The 21,796-nt window shown below is 40.3% G+C and overlaps 1 protein-coding gene across 2 annotated transcripts in view; it reads right to left on the bottom strand.

Annotated features, from left to right (window-relative positions):
- Positions 1 to 21,796, bottom strand: part of usp32 (ubiquitin specific peptidase 32) — a 55,051-nt gene that overhangs the window by 3,476 nt on the left and 29,779 nt on the right. Inside the window, exons 6-33 of one of the 2 annotated variants that reach the window (XM_053507254.1) lie at positions 21,043 to 21,174; positions 20,650 to 20,757; positions 19,963 to 20,078; positions 19,096 to 19,158; positions 18,909 to 18,992; positions 18,736 to 18,797; positions 16,838 to 16,940; positions 16,585 to 16,756; positions 13,935 to 14,113; positions 12,940 to 13,080; positions 12,606 to 12,723; positions 10,790 to 10,944; positions 9,553 to 9,634; positions 9,392 to 9,466; positions 8,940 to 9,078; positions 8,710 to 8,815; positions 8,426 to 8,599; positions 8,027 to 8,201; positions 7,779 to 7,930; positions 6,420 to 6,531; positions 6,072 to 6,313; positions 5,800 to 5,984; positions 5,604 to 5,690; positions 5,386 to 5,506; positions 2,097 to 2,288; positions 1,746 to 1,992; positions 1,195 to 1,622; positions 985 to 1,077 (exon numbers count right to left, since the gene is read on the bottom strand). In XM_053507254.1, coding sequence (XP_053363229.1) covers positions 985 to 1,077; positions 1,195 to 1,622; positions 1,746 to 1,992; positions 2,097 to 2,288; positions 5,386 to 5,506; positions 5,604 to 5,690; positions 5,800 to 5,984; positions 6,072 to 6,313; positions 6,420 to 6,531; positions 7,779 to 7,930; positions 8,027 to 8,201; positions 8,426 to 8,599; positions 8,710 to 8,815; positions 8,940 to 9,078; positions 9,392 to 9,466; positions 9,553 to 9,634; positions 10,790 to 10,944; positions 12,606 to 12,723; positions 12,940 to 13,080; positions 13,935 to 14,113; positions 16,585 to 16,756; positions 16,838 to 16,940; positions 18,736 to 18,797; positions 18,909 to 18,992; positions 19,096 to 19,158; positions 19,963 to 20,078; positions 20,650 to 20,757; positions 21,043 to 21,174 — 4,043 coding nt within the window. Of the gene's footprint in view, positions 1 to 984; positions 1,078 to 1,194; positions 1,623 to 1,745; positions 1,993 to 2,096; positions 2,289 to 5,385; positions 5,507 to 5,603; positions 5,691 to 5,799; positions 5,985 to 6,071; positions 6,314 to 6,419; positions 6,532 to 7,778; positions 7,931 to 8,026; positions 8,202 to 8,425; positions 8,600 to 8,709; positions 8,816 to 8,939; positions 9,079 to 9,391; positions 9,467 to 9,552; positions 9,635 to 10,789; positions 10,945 to 12,563; positions 12,724 to 12,939; positions 13,081 to 13,934; positions 14,114 to 16,584; positions 16,757 to 16,837; positions 16,941 to 18,735; positions 18,798 to 18,908; positions 18,993 to 19,095; positions 19,159 to 19,962; positions 20,079 to 20,649; positions 20,758 to 21,042; positions 21,175 to 21,796 lie in introns of both variants that reach the window. The other variant, XM_053507253.1, reaches the window with a different exon arrangement.

Here is a 21,796-nt window from a genome sequence, read left to right on the forward strand (position 1 = left end):
CTCCCCAAATTAGCTTAGCTCCATAAGTCAGTTCTGTTGCTCAGAGATGTGATAAAACTTAATCTAAACTCATCTTTTTTTGCCCACTGAGCCAAAACAGGTTATTTCATAATACAGTATTTCAGTGACGTATGCAAAAATACAGACGGCTGACAAATGAAACGAAAAATCAGTACGGTCGAACAGGTTGATCCAAACTCTACTACAGGATTCAAATACTTCAGTTCAACCTTAATTAGATCTCTGTGCTACGGCAGTGCACGTTCAGGCGTCTCTTAAAATTCTGTATCTCTCACAGTGCAAGAGTGAAAAGCTCATTAATCATAAGAGATTTAAATGCAAGAGCAAGCAGAGCCTGATGTAAAATGAAAATGCTCTCATGCACACACATTCAGCACAAAACGGTCTTAATCTGCAAACCTGTGGTATTCGATTTGTGTACACAGTAGTTTAATATGTTTAATATTAACTAAAAAAATAGATTAAACCCTACTGCAAACGTATTATCTTTCTTTTTTAACTTCTGAGCTTTAAATCTGCCTTCACGCTCCCATCGGCATGAGAGTAAAATCTGCCCACTCAAAAGAATTTATTCATCCTAACACACACCACTGATTCGCACAGCAAGATCAGTGCCTCACTGTGAATCAAACTAATGCCAGATGCACTTTTTTTCCTGCCTAATTTCTCATGTTGATGTAGGACATCAATCAAGAGTATTAAGAAGAAATTAACACCCAAACCATGCCAGTTAAATGCCCTCAACACCATAATGAGAGTCACTGCTTTCGCTTGCATTTATTACTCAGCTGTATGTTTTTTATTTTAATTAACAATCATCCGTTTCTTTAAACTCATCACACATACACAGACCAATTACTGTTTTTTTTTTTTTATCTTTCAAGAGAATGAGTGAGAAGCATTAAAAATCAAGAATGGATATGACCTTTAATATAAATTGTAAGCACAGGAGGACATTTTTACCTTGCAGCTGCTGTCGTTGTAACAGTACCATTTGTCATTGGGGTTTTTCGCATAGGTCACATAGTGCCCCCCTCCCATGATTCCTGAATGGCACTGCAAGAGAGAAAAAAAAACATCTGAGTGGGCAAAAATCTTTATGATACTACCCACACACACACCAGAATCACCAAAATGACTTCTTAAAGGTCTGAGGAGGAAAGAAAGACCTACCGAAATTGCATATAAATTGTATATTGGTTCAAGACAGACTTCGTCCCTTCGGTGAGAGCTGCTGTCTAGCTCTGTGCTGGCGTCCGAGTGCCCGTTGATTTGCCCGTTATCCTGGCTCATGCCGTCCACCATGGCGACATCAGAGTCAGCGCTGGAGGAAACCAATGTCCAGGAAGAGTCTTGTGTATTGGGCTCTGAAGTGGCTCCTGCCACCTGAGGCTCCACCTCTGTTATCACGCTCGGCTCTGGTTCTAGCCCACTCTCCTTACTGCTCTCCAGATTCTCTTTGCTGTTGGAGAGTCGGTGTCGACTGCCGAGCTGAGGCAGACGCAGACGGCCCTGTCTCCGACTAGAGCTTTTAGGGCTGTTACTGGGGCTGTTGTTTCTGCTTAGTGGACTGCCCACCCTCCTAATTGAACTCGGGGTGCCTAATGGAATAAATGCATATATAAGCTTTTTTTAAAAAAACTTTACGTCAAAATAAAATTGGACAAAATTTTTTTTGTAGCCTGTGGCATACGGTTGGTAGAGAAGACAGTCCAGAGACAGACCTTTGCCAGATATGGGAGGGCTGACGACAGAAGTGGTGGCGATGGAAGACACTGAGGAATCTCCACCGGCGAGTTTCTGGAGCTCCTCCACCAGACAGTCGCTCTGGCTCTGTAGACTCCATGTGCTCTGAGCTTCACGTGGAGCCAAAAACGCACTGGGGTTGAAGCTCTCACGTGGGAACTTCACTATCTTCTGGGACTTGATCCAGCGTCCATTCACAAACTGGAAGCGTTTTAGATGAACAATCTGAACAACAAAACAAACCCAATGATTATATCCCTCATTGACCAGGTAAACTGTAGAATTATTGAATGCAAAAGTTAAACTGAAAGTTTTTTTTTTTTTAATACCAGTATGGGAGGCAGCCTCCAGAGGTCCAACTTCTTGGTTGCCAGACAGTGGGTTTTGCACTTGGAGCAATAGTAGAGCTCGTCTTCACCTAACTCCTCTTCACTAGTGAAGGCCTTCAGACAGCTGTCCAGACTGATGGGCTCGGCTTGGGCACGTCGACTCTGTTCCACACTGGTGTGCTCCTCCACTATCTGAAAAAATAAATAAATAAAAAATAACCAGATAATATGAGCAGACTTAGACTTGGCAGTAACTGGCAGGTCTGTGGGAGAAATGGCATACTGCTATATAATAGTGCTATTAACATCTTTTTAGTTTGAAACCTTTTAAATGAGCAGTATTGTTTAATAGCTTTTAATATCCTTAATGTATTTTATTATGTAAGAATTAAAATAGATTTAAAAAAAAATGAATTCACCTACTAAATAAATGTCCACGTTTCTGTTATTAATAAAACAAATAAATTAACTACCAAATAATCCAGAGTACCTATCCACCTGCAGAATACAAATGCACACACACACACTCATACACCCAATCATATGGGGGAAAGGGTTGGCACAAAAATTTTCCCCTCAAATATCTCCCGAGCATATCATACAGCAAGATCATTTTTAAACTGCCATTGTAGGTTATTCATGAAAGTCTTGTTTAAAAGACATGCGTAAAAAAAATTTGATCTACAGCCTCAATGCAGGACTCCAAAATGGTGTGTTTGGGCCAATCTGCCAACCTTTGCCCTACTATGAACAACCCTGAAATGCCAATCAATTTAGACTGCATGTCTTTGAACATCAGGAGGAAACTGGAGCACAGAGTGAACACCCACCAAGCATCGGGGGAAACACGCAAACACCATAACCTCCAAAACTAGAGACACGAAGTGACCATGCTAACCACTAAGCCACAGTGCTGCCGCTCATCATACCCAAAAGAAGCATGGTTTACATTTACCCCGACTTAAAAAAATTATTTACACTGCTAATATGGGACATACTGTAGGTCTTGTCAGACCCAGACACGGAAAGATGCTGAGATTAATACTATTCTGTACCTAATTCTTTACCACGGTATCAGCAAATCTGCCACATTTATGTAACAAATTCGTATATTTTCTTTTTCCTTCCTTAAATCCGTTACAAATAATAGAGCGCTACATTGCGCAGTCTATTATCCCAAGTGAAAACAAAACACATTCTCTGCTCACACCAGCCTGCGTGCATGATTTGTGTCAAACTGATAAAGGAGACAAAGCACCGCAGATCCTAATTTTAGTTTTGATCCACTAAACCCTAATGAATGGTGCTAGGACACAGATAGTAGTGCCCTACATACTTGTTCGGAAAATATTATCTGGCTGAAATTACACACAGTAAATCTTCACAAATTTGAAAAAGATCAACATTCTCACCGATCCAGGCTTTGCATTCAAAAGCAACTTGTATTTTTAGAAAAATTCTCATTATTGTGTAAACAAATTAAGTTAATAACATACACATAATAATGTATTTTCATGCAAGTGATCTTGGCAACTCATCATAATAGAGACAGCTACAATAAAAAATATTTTTTATACAACATAGATGCCTAGATACAATTTTTTTTACTGTCTGTAGCAGGACTTCTGGGGAGCATAATGTTTTACTAAATTAAATGGTGGCCAAGTATGTCTCCAGACCTTAACCCCATTAAGCACCTGTGGGGCGTCCTCAACTGGAAGGTGGTGAAGCGCCATGTGTCTAACACCCAGTACCTCGTGATATCATTATCGGGATCCCAGCAACGACATGTGCAGCTCTGGTGAAGTCAATGCCCAGGAGGATTAAGGCCGGGCTAGATAATGAGGTTCACCCAAAATACTGACACTTTGGACACAGTTTTGACGTGCTCACTTAGGGTGTACTCATTTTCGTTGACCATAAAGTCTGCATGTTGAGTTATTGTATATCTGTACTGATATACAAGCTGCACATTGACTACTCTAAATTATATACAATTTTAATGTCTATTGTTTTGTACCTTGAGAACATATAATAAATTGGTTGCGGAAACGTGAGGGGTGTACTAACTTTTGAGATACTATATATAATTGATGTTGTTGCTGCTCTTTCAGCTGCTTCCATCGAAGACTTGCCAAGTGATAATCAATGTTAATGTCATGGCTGATGGTGTATATGATGTAAGTGAACGAAATGTGAACCTTTTGGAATTTCATGGTTTTCTGCAAGGATTTGTCATAAAATGTGATCTGATTTGCATCCAAGTCAAATGTATTGACAAATATAATGTGCCTAAAACAACACCACCACAAAAATCCATTGATTTCAAGTTTTTGAAATCACTTTGTAACCCTTTACAGCTTTACGTACATCAACAATTCTTGATGGTAGATCCTCTGAAAGCTCTTTTTGGCATGAGGCATGGCTCACATAAGCGCATTCTTCTTGTGCGGAGCAAAGTAAAAAAAAAAAAGTCTGAGCGTTTTTTATTAGTCAAAGTAGCTCACACCTCCAAACTCATTTTCTTAACACCTGGCTCCAAATAGATGTATTTATTTATTTATTTATTTATTTTTAAAAGTCATTAACTGAAGGATTCATACACTTTTTCCATTAGCACTATAAGGTTTTTATTGCGGTTCTCAAGAAAGACATGAAAGATCTGATTTTTTTTTATATGTTGTATTTTTTTTTACTACTCTTGACTAAGATGAAGATCAGATCTTATTTTGGGAAAAATGAACAATGAAATTCCATACCTTTTCTTGCCACTGTATGTGGGCCTTCCAGTATATTGCTACAGATATGTAATCACACGTTTTTGTATTATGTAGTATTACCATTTCTGGTACTGGCACATCTGGATGTGGTGGTCGGGTAGCCACATACTTTTGACCTTACAGTTTATCTAGTTTCAACTACAGCCACTAAATTTCTGTGGTTATCTGATTGTTCGAACTACAATTACTGAAATTTAAGTAAAGCTTTAAAAGTGAGTTTGCCTGTAGTTGACTACAAGTGCACTTTCCAGTTATAGGAAATGTTCGTATCTTATATACTTCAACACATGCTTTTTCATCTCTGGCGTGGGACAGAAACAAATGACATCCCTCTAAAAGCGTAAAAAAAAACACTCTAGAATCAATAGACGGTGTCCATTACACCACAACACTTCAACTCCCATTGAAAAGGGCTAAAATGACACTGAAAGGGACCAGACACTTTAACTGTCCAAAAACTCAGAACACTTTCCGTCTTATTACTTATGCATTTAGTGGCACTCACTCACCCTTTCTTGGGAAGTTTGATAACGGAGGTGCAGGGCTGTGGGGTCCCAGTCTACAGCGATGTAAGCATTTCCCAGTGATGCCCTGTCCTCATTACATTCCACTGTACAACCTCTGCAGAACCTGGCAAAAAATATGAGCACCCTCATCACTCAATGCAGCACTCTTAACAAAGACACAGACTGACAGGAGAAAGAGCTAACGGGTAAAAACAGCTTACCTGTACCAAGGGCACCAGGCGCAGGAATTTCCATCCTTTTGCACTGCCCGCAGGGTGAAAGGGTACTGGTAACCCAGGCTGTCATCACTGCAGTATAGCACGGTCCATGACATTCGAAAAAACAAAATATTCTTGTTTTTTAATCTAATCATGATATGTGTAATGATGATGTATAATTAACTAAGAATGCACTGACCAATCTTGGGCATGGTTGCTAGCCTCCTGAGGGGGGAGGGGGCTGGCTAGACGGGACACCTGAATCCACACGGCATCATACAGATCCTTCTTACTGGTATGCACAGTGCAGGGCACGATGAGCGGCATCCCGAACAAACTGGGCCGGTTCTTCTGAGAAGACAGGAAGTACAGCTCTGTCCGCATCTGAGGAAGAGAACGACAGAATCAGTACTAAGACACAAAGATTACTCACAGTGTTAGTGTTTAGTGGACTGAGTCTGCGCGAGTTACCATCTTTCTGTGCATGGCGATGATGTAGCCAGTGAAAGGGCTGTCCTGAACCGGGGTGGCATGACCATTGGGGATGCCGTTGGCAAGACACTTTTCTGAGCCAGAGGGCACCACTGTGCTTGGTGAGCCATTAGCCAAGCTCATGTCGGATCCGCTGCGGACAGGGGTGCCAACTGTGCCATTGGGAACGGGATTCTCAGCGTGGCCGTTGCGAGCGATGCCATTTCCTATCAATGTATTGCCTGGACAGAAAGAAAAGGGCAAAAGAAAGAATCAGAAAAAACGTAACTTATGTAGATAAAAAAAATTAAAAATCTTAATAAAAATAAAAAGGACCGTCTCGCTCACCTGCTGGTGCTGGAAAAGTGATAGAGGTGGGAGAACCAGGCACAGGAATCTCAAATGCACACAGGAAGCCATTTACAGACAGACGCACTTTCTGGTTGTCTTGAGGAAAGTTCTGCAGGCACAAGAGATATTTGCTGAAACTGGATGTCAGCACGGCAGGCCAACATGAGTAATTACTAAGAATTATGAAATTATTAAAAAGTAAGGAATAAAACATGATGGGTATTAGGGATGGGAATCATCAATCCACTCCCAATACAATATACAATTCTTGGGTGCCGATTTGATCAAAATATTGCAATTTGTAAAAAAAACTTTCTGACTTAAAAAAACAAGCACAGCATTTAAACAATACAAACTAACTTTAACTACAAGAGTTTAGCGTTTAACTAAGGAGCGCGTATCTCTGTCATCCGCCATAATAATTATTTCTAAAGAAATCTAGATGGAAATGTGTTGTAAAAGAATTACCTGTATGAATTTGTCAACGTTTTACCTCCTCAAAAGTGGCAAAACTCAACAGTGCCTGTGTTGTGTGGCTGTTTTTAACACGTTCGATTTTTGATAATATAATGCCATAATAATGCATTTCTCTGGCAGAATTCAGCACAGATTTATCAGATTTAATATTTAATAAAATAATGATTTAATATCTGAGGCTGATCAGCCGATCACCAGTCACAAGCAATCAAATTAATAACCCGCCGAATCTGTTCACGGATTTTTTGGAGTCATTTTGGTGATACGTGAAACAACACACGAAAGAACTGCAATTCATAACTTCAATTTTATTTGTATAGCGCTTGTAGCCATAAACACTGTCAAAAAAGCAGCTTTACATAAAAAAACAATTAAAGGAAAATGTTATTAATAAAAATGATGCTATTAATAACTTATAACTATTAATTTAATGAGGAACCCGGGGTGATGGTGGCAAGGAAAAACTCCCTGAGATGACAAACTGGAAAGGAGGCAAACTCAAAAGGAAACCAACTGGTGATTGAGTGATTGTAATGGTGATTCCAAGTTATATTATAAAGTTCAATACTATAACTGGGAAGATGTTTAAGTCGATATCAAGTTCACTTTCAGTGACGCAGACTCAGTTCACAGTAATTTCAGTTCTAAAAACTACTGAGCGACTGCAGTCGCAAGCCATCACAGAATTAAATGAGTTTTGCTTATTAATGACCAGCACATAATTGTTTTTTTAACATTCATTGCTATAATAAAAAATCCATGAGACAAATCCTTTTATCACTCTTAAGTTAATACGATTATTAAATGCAGCTCGTCATTTAATCTCTGGTGTTTAAATTAATCCACAGTCATCCTTTGCCGATAGCGAGTTCAGCTAACCTTGATGTTAGAGGAATGGACCTCAGCCAGGAGGATCTGCTCTGGCTTTAGGCTGCACAGTTCACTCAGCTGCTTCTTCAGTCCTGTATACTTCTCATCCATGTTTAAACGGAGACCATAGCGCACCGGGGTGGACCCGTCCAGTTTAATGACTGTGAAACACACACGTTAAATGCATGACGGCTTCATGCAGACTATAAGATTCTAAGATTTAAGATAACCATCATTTTTCATGCGCTGCACCTCACCTGTGATCTCCAAGTGCATGGAGCTGTCCATTGGGAGAGGCAGAGACAGGAAGTTGAAGGGGTCAAAGCGAGCGCTGATGTGGCCGCACGTTTTGCACTTGACTTGGGACTTGAGCTGGCCATGGAACAGGTCCACCACAATTGAGCGGTTTCTTCTTAAGTGGTTGTCCCAGGCCTAAACACGCACACACACTTAATGCCCTAATGCCACTTTAGCTAATACATGGTACAGCCTTTCTTACAGAACTCTTGTCTTTCATTAGTGCTACAACATCATCATTAAGGCTAATCTACATCTTAAGAAGTTTGCGGCTGAAGAACAGATTTTCCTTCAATCAAGCAGTCGGTGCCTCTGAATTAAAAAGAGACCATGGAAATGACTAACAGCCTGACACTGACCTCGGTGGCCACTTCCGCGTCCGGCCGTCCGTCACTGTCCTTCAGCTCCACGTAAGGCTTTTCGTGCACCCGGTTCAGGTCCTCATGGAGCCCGTCCAACAAAAACGCCAGCAGCTCTTGAGAGTCCTGCTGCTGAAAGCCGTTGAATCTCGGCGCGTACTTTGCTATCGTCCACTGCACAAAATATGACATTGACTTTAATAAGGGTTCTCTGAAAATCAGTAGAAAAGAATTTCTCAAGCAATGAATGATAAACGACTAGGTAAAAAAAAAAAAATGCCGACCCGGAGCTTCAGCGGCGCGACGTTTTTTTGTGTTCCGCTCCAGAGTTCTTGCACTAAATCTCCATAGCATTTGGCCATATGGCCTCGCATTCCTATGGGATTGGTTCTGTCAAGATAAAGAGTAGCGAATCAAAGTCAGACATTTATCGTGCTCCCATAAAAAAAAAAAAACTGTTTTAGAACGAATCGTTTTAAAACACAAGCACACACTTTACTTCACACTCCCTTACCTGTTCAACTCATAGAGGTGTCTCCCTGAGATGAAGTAATCGGTGAGAGGTTTGGTGTTGCTCACACACTGAATACTAGAGTTCATAAAGCATGTATTCCCCAGGTTACTCAGACCTGTAGCACCTTTCTCTGTAGGAACTTTAGAGGGAAAATCACAAGACATTTAACTTCCACAATTCGTAATACATTTAAATTAAACACAAGACACAGTGGAGGAGATGGGTCATTCCTGTTAGCTTTCTTACGCGTTTTAATTATTCATGGTTTTATTGGATTTAAGAGATCAATATTAAACGTCCCAGCAGATACAGAACCTCACGCTGTTTTTGGCATGCAGTGGTGCTCCATATTACTCCATTTATTAATCTACTTTCATAGGGAAATTATTACAGAGTGAAAATCACCAATCTTCAATGAAGTTTTTTTTCTCCAGAACCGTGGAACTACTTACCTTTGTGTCTGTCCATTTTGCTGCTGTTGGCGATAAAGGACATCTCCTCTGGCCAGCTCATATCTTTGTTTCGAACTAGCGAGACAGGAATAAAAGAATTTGCAATATTACCAATAACTTGAAGAAGCCTATCAGAACAAAAGATAAATTTACAGACATACCCTCAATCACTAAGTGCTGCTCGTCTTCTATTTTCAAACTCTCTAAAGTGTGATCCTCGTCATCAAGGAGGGTGAGGTAATTCTAAGGAGAGGATGTTTAGGAATTGGAAGAGCAAGAGCAAGGAGTTAAAAGCTGCATCTTGAACATACTGTACAACCTGTTTAGCAAAATAATTTGCAGTGTTGGTGTCGTACGACAGGTTGTAAAACATGTTAATGAAATACGCCATATTGCCAAAAGTATTCGCTCGCCTGTCTTCTTCACGTTCATCATGATTCACCGCGAGTTTTGCTTCTGTGATTAGGTTTCCATTTTTCTGCGCGTCCGTCCTCGTATAGTCAAACCGCATAGGTGAGAAAGGGGTAGAACAGCAGGAATAACAGAGGGAGGCGGGTTATCGGGGGCGGGGCTTGTATGACAACTTTTGCACACACTAAGGGATTGGGAATGATTGCTGTCTGGCTCATGGATTACACAAACTGTCCGAATAACGGGTTAAATTTTTTAAAAAATAACTAAATAACTGAATACTTAAATGGCGGACCTAACGCGTTAGATTACTCGTTACATCAAAAAAGTAATCTAAGTACTCTAACGCGTACTTTGTAAAGCGTTATACCCAACACTGTTGAGAGGTAACAAACCCTGCTATAGCCAGGCATCAGCATAAAGACATGGATGCATAAAGACATAAAGACATGGATGCATCCTCAGCATAAAGACATGGATGAGCGAGTTTGGTGTGGATGGACTCGAATGGCCTGCACCTCAACCTGATGAAACATCTTTGGGATGAATAAGAGCCAGGCCTTCCCAGTGTCTGACCTCACAAATGTGCTTCTGGAAGAATGCTCAAAAATTCCCATAAACAAACACACTCCTAAAGTTGTTGGTCTTTCCACGGCAAACCAACTGATCCGTACAACAACATGAAACGGGTTTTTACATCGGATGCCCTTCCTGACGCAACCCTCTCGTTTTAGTTGTGCTTGGGATCGGCGCTGCAGTAGCCGGAAGACTAACACCACCACTAACACCACCACTGTAAAGCCCTCTCAGAAGAGTTAAAGCTGTTACAGCTGCAAAGGAGGCGGGGCCAACATCACGATAATAAACCCTATGGATTAGGATTGTGATGTTACTGCATGGAAGGCAGTCAAGCGAATACATTTGGCAAAACAGTGTAGTGTAGTAGTATTTTGTGCTATAGCGCGGGGCAGCTATGGAAAATCTCACCTCGCCGTTGTAGAGCCAGAGACGCATGTCTTCTTCTTTGATGCGTAGCCTCTGTGACAGGTACTCGTGGATGTCCTTAATGGTGCTCATCCTGCTGAAACAACCCGTGTACGCCAGCACACGCTTCAGTGGGGCGTTCGGTGATGGCATGTTACCTGTAGGACGGTAGGGGGTGAGGACACGCCTGTCTTTAACACCTAGGGGTTAAATAATATCTGGTCTATATTGAAACACCGATGCTAAGCTTTCATTATTATCCTTTGTGTAAAAATATCGTTAAGCGAGTATGGATACTGTATGTAGTGTATACGTTTAAACAGCAGGAGGTGGTTAATCGGTTAAGATGACAACGATACCCCGGCAAATGTACACACCACAGAAAAGCTTTTTAAGCGTATATTAGGTTGTAAGCAGGCAGCAAGAAAGGGCAAAGGTGATTTTCAAGCAACTGATTAACCATTAGTTTACTCTGGGGGGAGTAAAAGAGATGCGAACAAAGCCAAAAGCACCCCACAAGTACAAAGACAAACAAGGTACACCAAACATGATTAATAATTAGTTCAAACCCCCCCAAACCAAGTTCATTAGAAGCGATCACATTTGACACGAGCACCCATTTCTTCCTTAGATTGTACAGCATCCCGTCTGCTAGAGGGAGCAGATTTGTGACTGAGAGGCAGTGTTGGGGGACGTTACTTTTAAAATAACTAATTACATTACGAAATTACTGTCTTCAAAAAGTAATCAGTTACATTACAGCATTAATTTTTGATAAAAGTAACTAGTTCAAGTACTTTTCCATTTCAGAAAATGAAAACTCCTTTGTGATTCCTCATGCATGTTGTTTTAGTCAAGACCTTTATAATTATTCTACCATCCTCACTCAACAAAGTTTGGCCCATAATCTGTTAACTACTAATACCCCTATCTACCCTTTGTGGTTTCGCACGGTGGCCGTAAGTACGGTTCATCATGAATTACCGCGAGTTTTGGTGCTGTGATTAGGTTTCGATCTTTCTGCGCGTCGGTCCTCGTACGGTCAAACCGCATAGGTGAGATAGGGGTAGAACAGCAGGAATCTGAGGGGGGCGGGGTATCGGGGGCGGGGCTTGTATGACAACTTTTGCACAGACTGAGGGATTGGGAATGATTGCTGTCTGGCTCACGGATTACATAAATTGTCTAAATAACAGATTACATTTTTTTAAATAACTAAATAACTGAGTACTTAAATGGCGGACCTAAGACGTTAGATTACTTGTTACATTAAAAAAGTAATCTAAGTACTCTAACGTGTTACACCTAACACTGTTGAGAGGTAACAAACCCTGCTACAGCCAGGCATCAGGTAACTCAAATAAGATTAGTGGAGCTCTAATGCTCACCAGCACCCTGTCAGTGCTTTAAAATCGGGTTAGCGCTCTGCTATGTGCCCTGTTTCTTTTTTTTTTTTTTTACCTAGGCCTTTTCAGGTAACCTGATAATGAGCGCCGAACCAAATCAAATCTTAATGCCTGCTTAAACAAACACACAGGCCTTCGTCAGTCTGAGCTCCTCAGCAGGTATGCAGAAAAAAGCAGGCAGAGATATGTGCTCGGATTGAACAGGATTTGGGATGATGATTTAAAAAAAAAAAAAGATTTTTTTATTTAGTGCTGCCAGTAAGAATTTGTTGCGCTTGCTGTGCCAAATTCCCTGTAGAAGTGGTTTTAGGAGATTAGGATGCACCCGGGACGGTGGAGGGAGCCGCTCTCTTGCTGCAGGCTTACGTTACCTCGGGAAAAGTGTGGAGGGAACATTCGCAGGCTGCTCATACCCATGTTAACCCAGATGTTGGACTGGGGGGTGCGGGTGGCCGGTTGCTGCCGAAGGAAGAGCAGATAACGAGGGAGGAGCTCCAACTCTGACAGCTCTGTGACAACTGACTTGATCACCTTCAGACAGACAAACAAACAAACAGGGAAAAATAAAGGTAATAAAGCTGACCTGAACAGTGCAGTATATATATGCTGTAAATTCAGTTTAAAATATTCACTTCTTTTAGCAATCTATTACAAGGTCCTTAGCCACCTGTTTAATTAAAGGCTCTAAAAGAAAACTAACATCGGCAGATATGTCTAAGCTTTACTTATGAAGGCTTGCACACATACCGGTCTGGGCAAGCTAAGGTTGGCACCGTACCAGTGGTAGAGTGCCCGCCACACTGGCTCTGGTACGGTCTCGAAATCTCGGCCAGCCATCAGGTTCAGCGGTCTCTTCAAGCGCCCGCCCTCCATGGTTAACGTAGGTGCCTGTAGAGGTTAAAGCAATCGTTCTATTCGCTTATCATAACAGCTATGAGAAAGCAAGTTGCCCTGATCAACCTGCTTTTAAATGTCAATTTAAAAAAAAAAAATTCTCAAAGAAACCAACATCAGACCACCTGCTGAATCATGTCACTGCCAACACGGGCGAGATAAAAGTCTAGCACGGTTTAAAAGCCTTGTTTGTTGTGAGTGCAGTGAATAATGGTGTATAATCGGCCCTGACAGTACAAGAGTCGGTTAGAAGGATGAGGTGTTATTACAGAGTATAAAAAAAAAAAACTTTCGACACTAAAAGCAATAACACACTGAGCCTGGGCACATCGAGCCACTGCAATCTGACACTCTATAACGCTTTAAAAATATTATGAGTTTCCCGCTATGTAATTTGATGTCATAAAAATATCAACATATCATCTTGCCTCGAAAATTCCATTGAAATCGGGCAGTAATAAAATTGCAAATTGTCAATCGCGCACAGCTTCGGCTATAAGGACCGTGAAAGCATTTAGGTGGCAAGAAAATTGCCAATTTTCCAGTTGTTGACTTTGACAGCTTTTTGACATGGTTTATAGTGGAAAAAAAAACACTCAAGATTCCAATATATGTATGTATGATTCCCACAGTAGTTCCAGTGATACTTGGTAAAGTTTGGGTGCCTTTCTCTCAGGAAAGCCTGCTCATGCATCTTTTAAATTATGGACATACTGTAGGTATCTTAATAGTTAACGCATATTAATTTTTTTAATTTGGTTTTTATGTGACCTACTGTAAAGGTCTTTTGATGGGTTACATGGGCATTTTGCATGCATTTTCAGAGTTGTTTCACCACACACACAGACCTTAATGGGGTCAGTGGTGACCAAGGGCTGGTTGTCGATGGCACCTGGCCTCTGCGTAGCTAGCTGGTTGGGTAGGTGGCCGTTGGCAGTGGAGAAACACTGGTTATTGTTATCCAAAACATTGTTCTGCCGAGCAAAGCAGATGTCTGTGGCTGATGAGCTCACGTGAGCCAGCTGACCTGAGGAAGGGACGACATGCACAAAAATATCAGACGATTAAATAACTGTTACTACACATAATATAATATTGTGATTTAGCAAATTATACAACTATACAAAAAAAAAAAAAGTTATTTATAATGAGATATTTACTAAGGCACACTGTGGATTGTGGCAGGGTGAAGATGATCCTTAGACATGAGCGATATTTATACAGACCCACCAAATGTAACGAGAAAGGAGTTACACTTGATAGATTATAACATGCTTATAGATTAAAACAGTGATGGTCCAGATTATAATTCAATTCCATTTTATTCATATAGTGCTTGTAACAATAGAACATTGTCACAAAGTAGATTTATAGAAATAAATATTCTGGATACAAATAAAAATACATAATAAATGCATATATGTATATATTTATAGCTTCATCAGATTGTCTCTAATGTGCAAGCCGAAGGTGAGGGTCGCAAGGTGGAACTCCCAGAAACGATTTCGGGAAGAAACCTCGAGAAGAACCAGACTCAAAACTCAAAACAAAATACATCTTCTTGGCGTAAGACCGAAGAGCGTGAGCTATATGGTTGATTGTGCAATTATCTAACAGGAAATGTGTTTTGTTATGAGTCGCACATTGACGTAGTGGTTAATACTGAGGCCTCACGCCTCCAGTGTCAAGGGTTCTAATTCCGCCTCGGATCTGTGTGCGTGGAGTTTCCTCCGGGGTCTGCGTTTTCCTCCAACATTAGACTAACGGGTGTTTTTAAATTGCCCTGTATCGCGTGAGTGTGTGCCCTTGTGCGATAGACTGGCACGTCCGTCTAGACTATATCTCGTCTGGTGCACCATGTTCCCTGGGATGGGTTCCAGCTTTTCCAGGACCCTCTCTTGGTCTCACCCATTCTTTATACCGCTTATCCTGTATAAGCGGTGTAAAGAATGGGTGAGACCAAGAGAGGGAGCGACAGAAAGAGAGTTTCATTAGAACAGCGAGCGATTGTGCCGATTTCATCACTGTTGTCTGCATAACCACTGCAGTAATTTATCAAATATATGATACAGAGTGTGCAACAGCAATGATTATAACAAAGATAGTACAACTTTTAACAGTGATCGCACAAACTAAAACAGTAAAGATGAGCTGCTATAGCCGGAATGCAGATTAAAACAGCAATGGTGCAAATTATAACAATGACAGTGCAGATTATATCAGTGTTGCCAGATTACATCAATGATGATATAGATTATAGGACTGACGTAGGGTGTCCTTGGAATGCGGAGAAAGTGGTGAAAAGAAGGACAAGAATGGGAATGTGAGCGGCACTGAACCAGACCTCAGGCCTGTGGATGTTTTTTTGACATGTACCACCTATCTAAATCTCGTTGCAGATTAATTCACCCCTTAAATGCAGTGGCTTTTTTCAAATGAACGGTCTGAAGAACAATATGCTCCTCAAAAGGCCTTAGTCAATCCGTGAAATGTTTGGAGAAAATATAGGGCGTGTTTTGACAACGACGACAAACTCCTTCAGTTGTAAAACTTCCAAGTCTGCTGTTGGGATGCCAGTGTCGTATCAATGCAACTGGCGTGATAAAAACATTCTGTTGTCGTGTAAACGTTTTATTCACAATAAGCATTCAAATAAACTGGGCGAAACATGGGCATGGTGACGCATCACGATTAAAGAGGAGACAGGAGCTAGAGGAAATTATTATAGTAAACGACATCACATTAAAACTGCAGCATCGGTTAAAAACTGCTGAGACAGAATCAAAGTCTGAGAATCTGGCTGATGATAGTCAGAGCGCTGCGGATCCGCCGGTTATTCTTTCATCACCCACATCGAGTGGGATGGAAATTTATGTCGAAGTGCTGCTGAGATGAATAAATAGATAGTTCATGTTGCGACTGCAACTTTGCTTTGGAATGCAGTATATACAGGATGAGTAAATATTACAACTAATTCTTTAGCAGCAAAGTCTGCAATCTGTTTTTTATATACATTTGGGAATTTTCAAAATGAACCTCTTGTTTTATTGTCAACATCAAAGCTCAACAGTTCTTGAAGTTTCTTGCATAAATCCACTGTGGTTACGACAAGTCGTTTGCTGTGTCCTGTAGCTTACGGTCTTAAATTATCGTTGCAACAACTTATTTGTGGCATCTTTTAGCTTATGGTATTATGGTCAAAAGCTTCTGTTCTTCACACTTCCGTATCTTAACAACAACTAGCGTGCGTGATAGACATGCAGCTACACAACTATGGAATGATGTCACAAAACAAATTATAAAGTGATGTCACAGTACAACTTACGAGTATCATACTAAGTGCTTAACTAATGAACTAAATGCTTAACTAATAAAATAGAAATAAACACAACAACAAATTTAAAAAAATGAAACATGGCCCTTACACCTGTAATAACCACAAACGGCTGATGTATAACTCATTGTCTTATTGGTAGTCTATAATATAAGACCACTTACTGTTAGCGGTGCTCTCCGAGACCTCCCAGTTGCTTTTCGGGGATTTCTCTCCTGGAGAGCTCAGAGATCGCGATACTGTTCCAGTCTTGCTCAGTAGCGGTTCGGGCGACTGCGGGGACCTCCTGCCGATGCCCAGCGTACTCGGCTGCTCCACCACTATAGATTTATTATCCTAAACATAAAGCAAATCATATATCGCACTAGCGCTCGGCAGCCTTCATTAATGTCTCAACATAATGTCTGATTCACTCACGTATTTCACATAATCTTTCCACAGATTCCACCACTGAATGGAGATAAGGAACCAGTTCTGGCTCGGCTGCAGACCGTGTCGGCTCTCTCGTTCCAGCCATCCCCTAAGCACACACACAAACACACACGTCTTGTACGAACCATACTTTGACATAATTATTAATGGAACTAGTTAAGGGCCCGTCACACTCCGACAAAGACCATGAGGTTCCCACTGTGGCCTAAAAATAACAATCACGGCGGAAACGGAGTCAAAATTTTACAATGATCATAGCTATGTTCTTAAGGCCTCTATAGTGTTTCTAATTTCCTTTCCTGCACATGATCAGGTCCAATCGAGCTTTTACTCCTTCCGATCAGGTCACAAAACATTACGTACCTACTACATAGTCACTGCTCATGAAGGATTGGTATAAATACCACAACACGCACGGTGCTTTTCACCACATGGTGTAAGGAAATAATCCAGCATTTTTCTGAAAGTGACACACTCATGCTGATAATCTGCTGCATGCGTGCCGTGAACGCCAGATGCACATATGTGTGCGGTCAAACTTGTTCTACAACGTGGCAGGGACTTGCCAAAGCCATATCATGAACCTAAAGAGGTCGCTGTGAGAAGTCCACTGTCATAGCAACAACCAGTGACGTACTAATGACAAATCAATAACTTTCCCACCTGCGTCATGCTTACAGTCAACAAAGTCCATAAGAGGTGTTGGTTACGCTCTTAACGGGTCATTACTACGTCCTTATTAATTTCTTCCTGCTCATTGTCAATGGGGGCTTAATGCTATGCCTACACTACCGCTCAAAAGTTTGGGATCACTTTGGAAGAAAGAGGGAAAAAAGCTCCAAAGAATTCCGTTGTGTGTGCGCGTCTCATTGGACACCATGTCCCTTCACACCGTGACCCGTCCTCTCGCCTCGCTCTCACGGGAGAGTTATTAGCGATGTTCCTTTCTAACTTTTCCTGATAAAACAGTCTTTTCTGTCAAGACTTATTTTTACTGTTTTTAAAGGTAAAGTGCAGGTTAATTGGCTTTATTTTTACTTTATATTTTGTATTAATTATTTTTATGTTTTAATTTTTTTTGGGCAGTGGAACAAATAATTTGAGTTTCCATAATTTCTTATGTAAAATTTTGATTTACGGGTGATTTGAAATTCGATTTGATACGTTCTTGATTTACGAGTGTTTTGAAATATGAGCCCGCTTTCAGAACGAATTATGTTCGTAATCCAAGGTTCCACTGTAAAAGAAAAGGTTTTTAAAAATTACATAAGCGACAACAAATAACACAAACAACCTTATTATTATTTTTCCTTTGTAAAATTTTAAATTATATTTGATTGTACATTTACAATGCTTCACATACTGAACTTAAATAAAAAACAATTACGTCAACTCACTTAAATAAGTAAATTTTACCTTTGATCAGAGTACAATTGTTAAATTAAATTAATGTTAAGCTGTTAAATTTTAATTCTGTATAAAACCAGAACCGTTAATTATTGCATAAAAACCGCACCCGACTTCTATTTATTTAATGTCATTTGTGGTTCATAGTTGCAGAAAAACACAACAAAAAAAGACACATTACACCAAGTCAGCTTATAACCACCCTGATTATTGCTCAACACTGGTGAAAAGCATATAAAGGCAAAATCCGAGCGTTGTTCAAAATAGAACAGTGCTCGACTGAGAAGTCAGCAAATGCAATGCGTCTAGACGATGTGTTGTAATCAAAGCCATTATCGTTTAGGAATATAATTATCACCAAGAGAGGATGCAAGCAATATAGACCACGATCCATGAAAACTAATTTTAAACTCAGCGGTCAGCAGAGAGTTTAGAGTGTTGTTTAGATTTCAGGCTCCTTCTGGCCTTTCACTCACCTGATAATCTGACCTTCTTCCTTGGGTGTCGCAGGCCGGAGCCCCAGGACTATGTGACAGACCTGTTTAAAGTGACATGACAAACGCTTGAAACCAACCAGAAGAAACATGTGAAATTTATGATGAGCAAATAAAAACAGTTGATAGCTGCACAAGAATCCATGATCCCGTACCTGAAAGAGCAGGTTGAGGAACTCGCTGGCAAGGGCACTCTTCACACTCCATATCTGATAGTCCTCTAGTGTTAGGTGTCCCTCCTGTGTGGTAGAATACACAGAGACGGCCTTACACTATTGTTCACTGATTCACGATTAAGCAGGATGTTTAAACAGAATAAATAAATGACAAGATATTACACACTTTTGTAGTGTCGTGTATCGTAAGGATTTCATCAACAATATCGGAAACGTTGGATTCCAGTTCCTGCACAGGAAGAAAGTAAAAGATTAACCGACAAACAAATTGAATCCATAATAAATCCCCAAGTTGTGCATTACACACTACAGAGACACTTGAAGACTTAATCAAGGCAAGCAGATCAAGAAGATCTTATTTGTAGGCCAAAAGCTCAGAGATTTAAAAAATATATAAATAAATTCCACTATCGCTCAAAAGTTTGGGATCACTTTCTATCGCCGTGGTAGTTCCTTTATGTTTTATTTATTATATTTATTTTATTTATTATATTTATGTTTTTATTTGTTAAAGCAATGCTGAAGGCGTTCAAAATATGAGAGATTGATATGTATCTGCTTACTTGCGCTCTGTAAATCCTTCATAACAGCTCTAATCTGAGGTGTTGGTTGGTAATTGGTGATTTCTGAGGTAACAGGTAACTCTAAATGATCTTTTCCTGGGAAGGTCTTCATGAAAGCTAGTTTCATGATGGTGCTTGATGGGTTTTGTAAATGTACTTAACACAATACTGTTCTTGCAAGAACTGATCTAGAACAGCTGACCATCGTGTCTTAAAATAACAACTGACTGTTGTTGTTTTAGTTGTTACATAATTACCTAACTTCAACAGGCATTATTTTATAGTTTTGAAATCCCCATTATTGTTGTAGAATGTAGAAAATAAATCACTAAACAAAAACAAAGAAATCTGTAAGTGATCCAAACCTTTGAGCGGTAGTGTACATACAGTAAGTCGCTCTGGATAGGGGTGTCTGCCAAATGCCATTATGTTAATGTAATGATGCAAATGTAAAAATGGTCATTGCTTACGGGGAGACTATCAGTGCGGTTGTCCTTCCACACTTCCTGTAAGGCCACCACCATCTTGTGCATCTCAATTCGGGACAGAACTCCGTCCCGATCAACGTCAAAAACTTTGAAACAAACTGGACAAGAACGAGTGCTTTAGTTATAAAAAACAAAAATAAATCACTAACTCTCTCATTCATTCTCTAATACTGTTTCTCCTCGACAGGGTCACAGGAAGGCTGGAGCCCATCCCAGAGGGACGTCGGGCACTTGGCAGGATACAGCCTGGATGGGGTGCCAGTCCATCGCAGGGCACAATTATGCATTCATTCACACACTCACTCACACACTTTGGGGGGGGTTGGGGAACTACAATTAGCTAAATCTGCACGTCTTTGGACTGTAAAAGGAAACTGGAGTAGCCGGAGAAAACCCACGAAGAAAACATGCAAACTCCTCAAACAGACCCGAGGTGGGAATCAAACCTGGACCCTGGTGGTGCGAGGTGACAGTGTTAACCGCTATGCCGTGAAAATCATGTTTTTAGTAATTAACTAATTGCAGTGCATGGATGGTGGGATGGTTGCTTAACAAAAATGGATTCTCCAAAAATGAAAGGTACTTGGAAAAAGAAGAAGAAGAAGAAAAAAATGCTTTGCTTTTTATTGTTTTAAATCAATTTTTACAAATTAAAATGGCACGGCTTACATTTCTGCCGCTCAGCCACTGGACCTCGACAGCATGCAGAGAGCCCGCATGATATTTCCTTAAAGTCGATGTGATTGTCCCGATTCTCATCAAAGGCATGAAACAACCCTGCAAAATGGGAGAAAATGTCAGGGCTCAGATTAACTGGGAAAATAATTGGATTGCTCAGGTCTCACTTTTAAAAACATATTGATCTATATGCAAATGGAAATCCCATCTTCTAAAGCCATCATTGTTATCGGAGCATGAAATTTCTCGAAATAGAGAGCGCTTTAATGAACAGGAGTCGAAGGGTAAGGTGAGCGTGTCTGGGTGTAAATCGGATGCCCGACGTGTCTGGGTAACAATCCAATATCGTCAACTTAACACCAGCATTTATAAATATTACATTACCTTCACTTAGCGATGCATGAATAGGCGGTGACACCAGAGGAACAAAGGTTTCTAAGTCGAAGCGTCCAGTTCTTGACTGAGCTTTCAGGAGCCAGTAGCGCTTTTCCAAATCGATAATGTCCGATTCTTCTACTGCAAAAGATCAGATCCGCAAGCATTGTGTAAGGATTTCATTAGATGTTGTGGTAAACTTATTTTAGTGCAGATTTAGCCTTGTAAGTAGGATATATACTGCAATAAGGACACTTTAACATATAGCACTGTGTAAACTTTGTTATACATGTTTGTTATGACAGTCCGGAATTTTTTTTTTATAAATTCCAAACATTAATATTCCAGCAAAAAAAGTTTTGTCTCAGAGGAAAATATTTGTAGAACATAAAAGAAAGGAGCATATTATGTAAAAGATAGAAAATAATAATCAGTATAGTTGCAAATAATGATAAGCAGGCCCAAGCACCCTGCACCATTACCGCCCAGGTGCCAATATCAATACCATTATGACTTTTTAAAGAGGGAATTTCATGTATAGACCTCAAAAAAGCCCCAGATGATGCAAAAAAAAAAAGAAAAAGCATCACACAATATCATGACTCAAAATATATATATGATGTCACTCAATGTGATAAGTTAAGTTATTAAACACTTTTTGGCAAACGTTTAAGGCATCGTCACAGCTGATCTGTTTAAGATATCAAAAACCCCTTAGCAATTTTGCATCCTCAATGTATTGACATCACATAGAGCCAGTTTT

Source organism: Clarias gariepinus, chromosome 11 (assembly GCF_024256425.1).
Source record: "Clarias gariepinus isolate MV-2021 ecotype Netherlands chromosome 11, CGAR_prim_01v2, whole genome shotgun sequence".
In the NCBI taxonomy this organism is placed as follows: Eukaryota; Metazoa; Chordata; class Actinopteri; order Siluriformes; family Clariidae; genus Clarias; species Clarias gariepinus.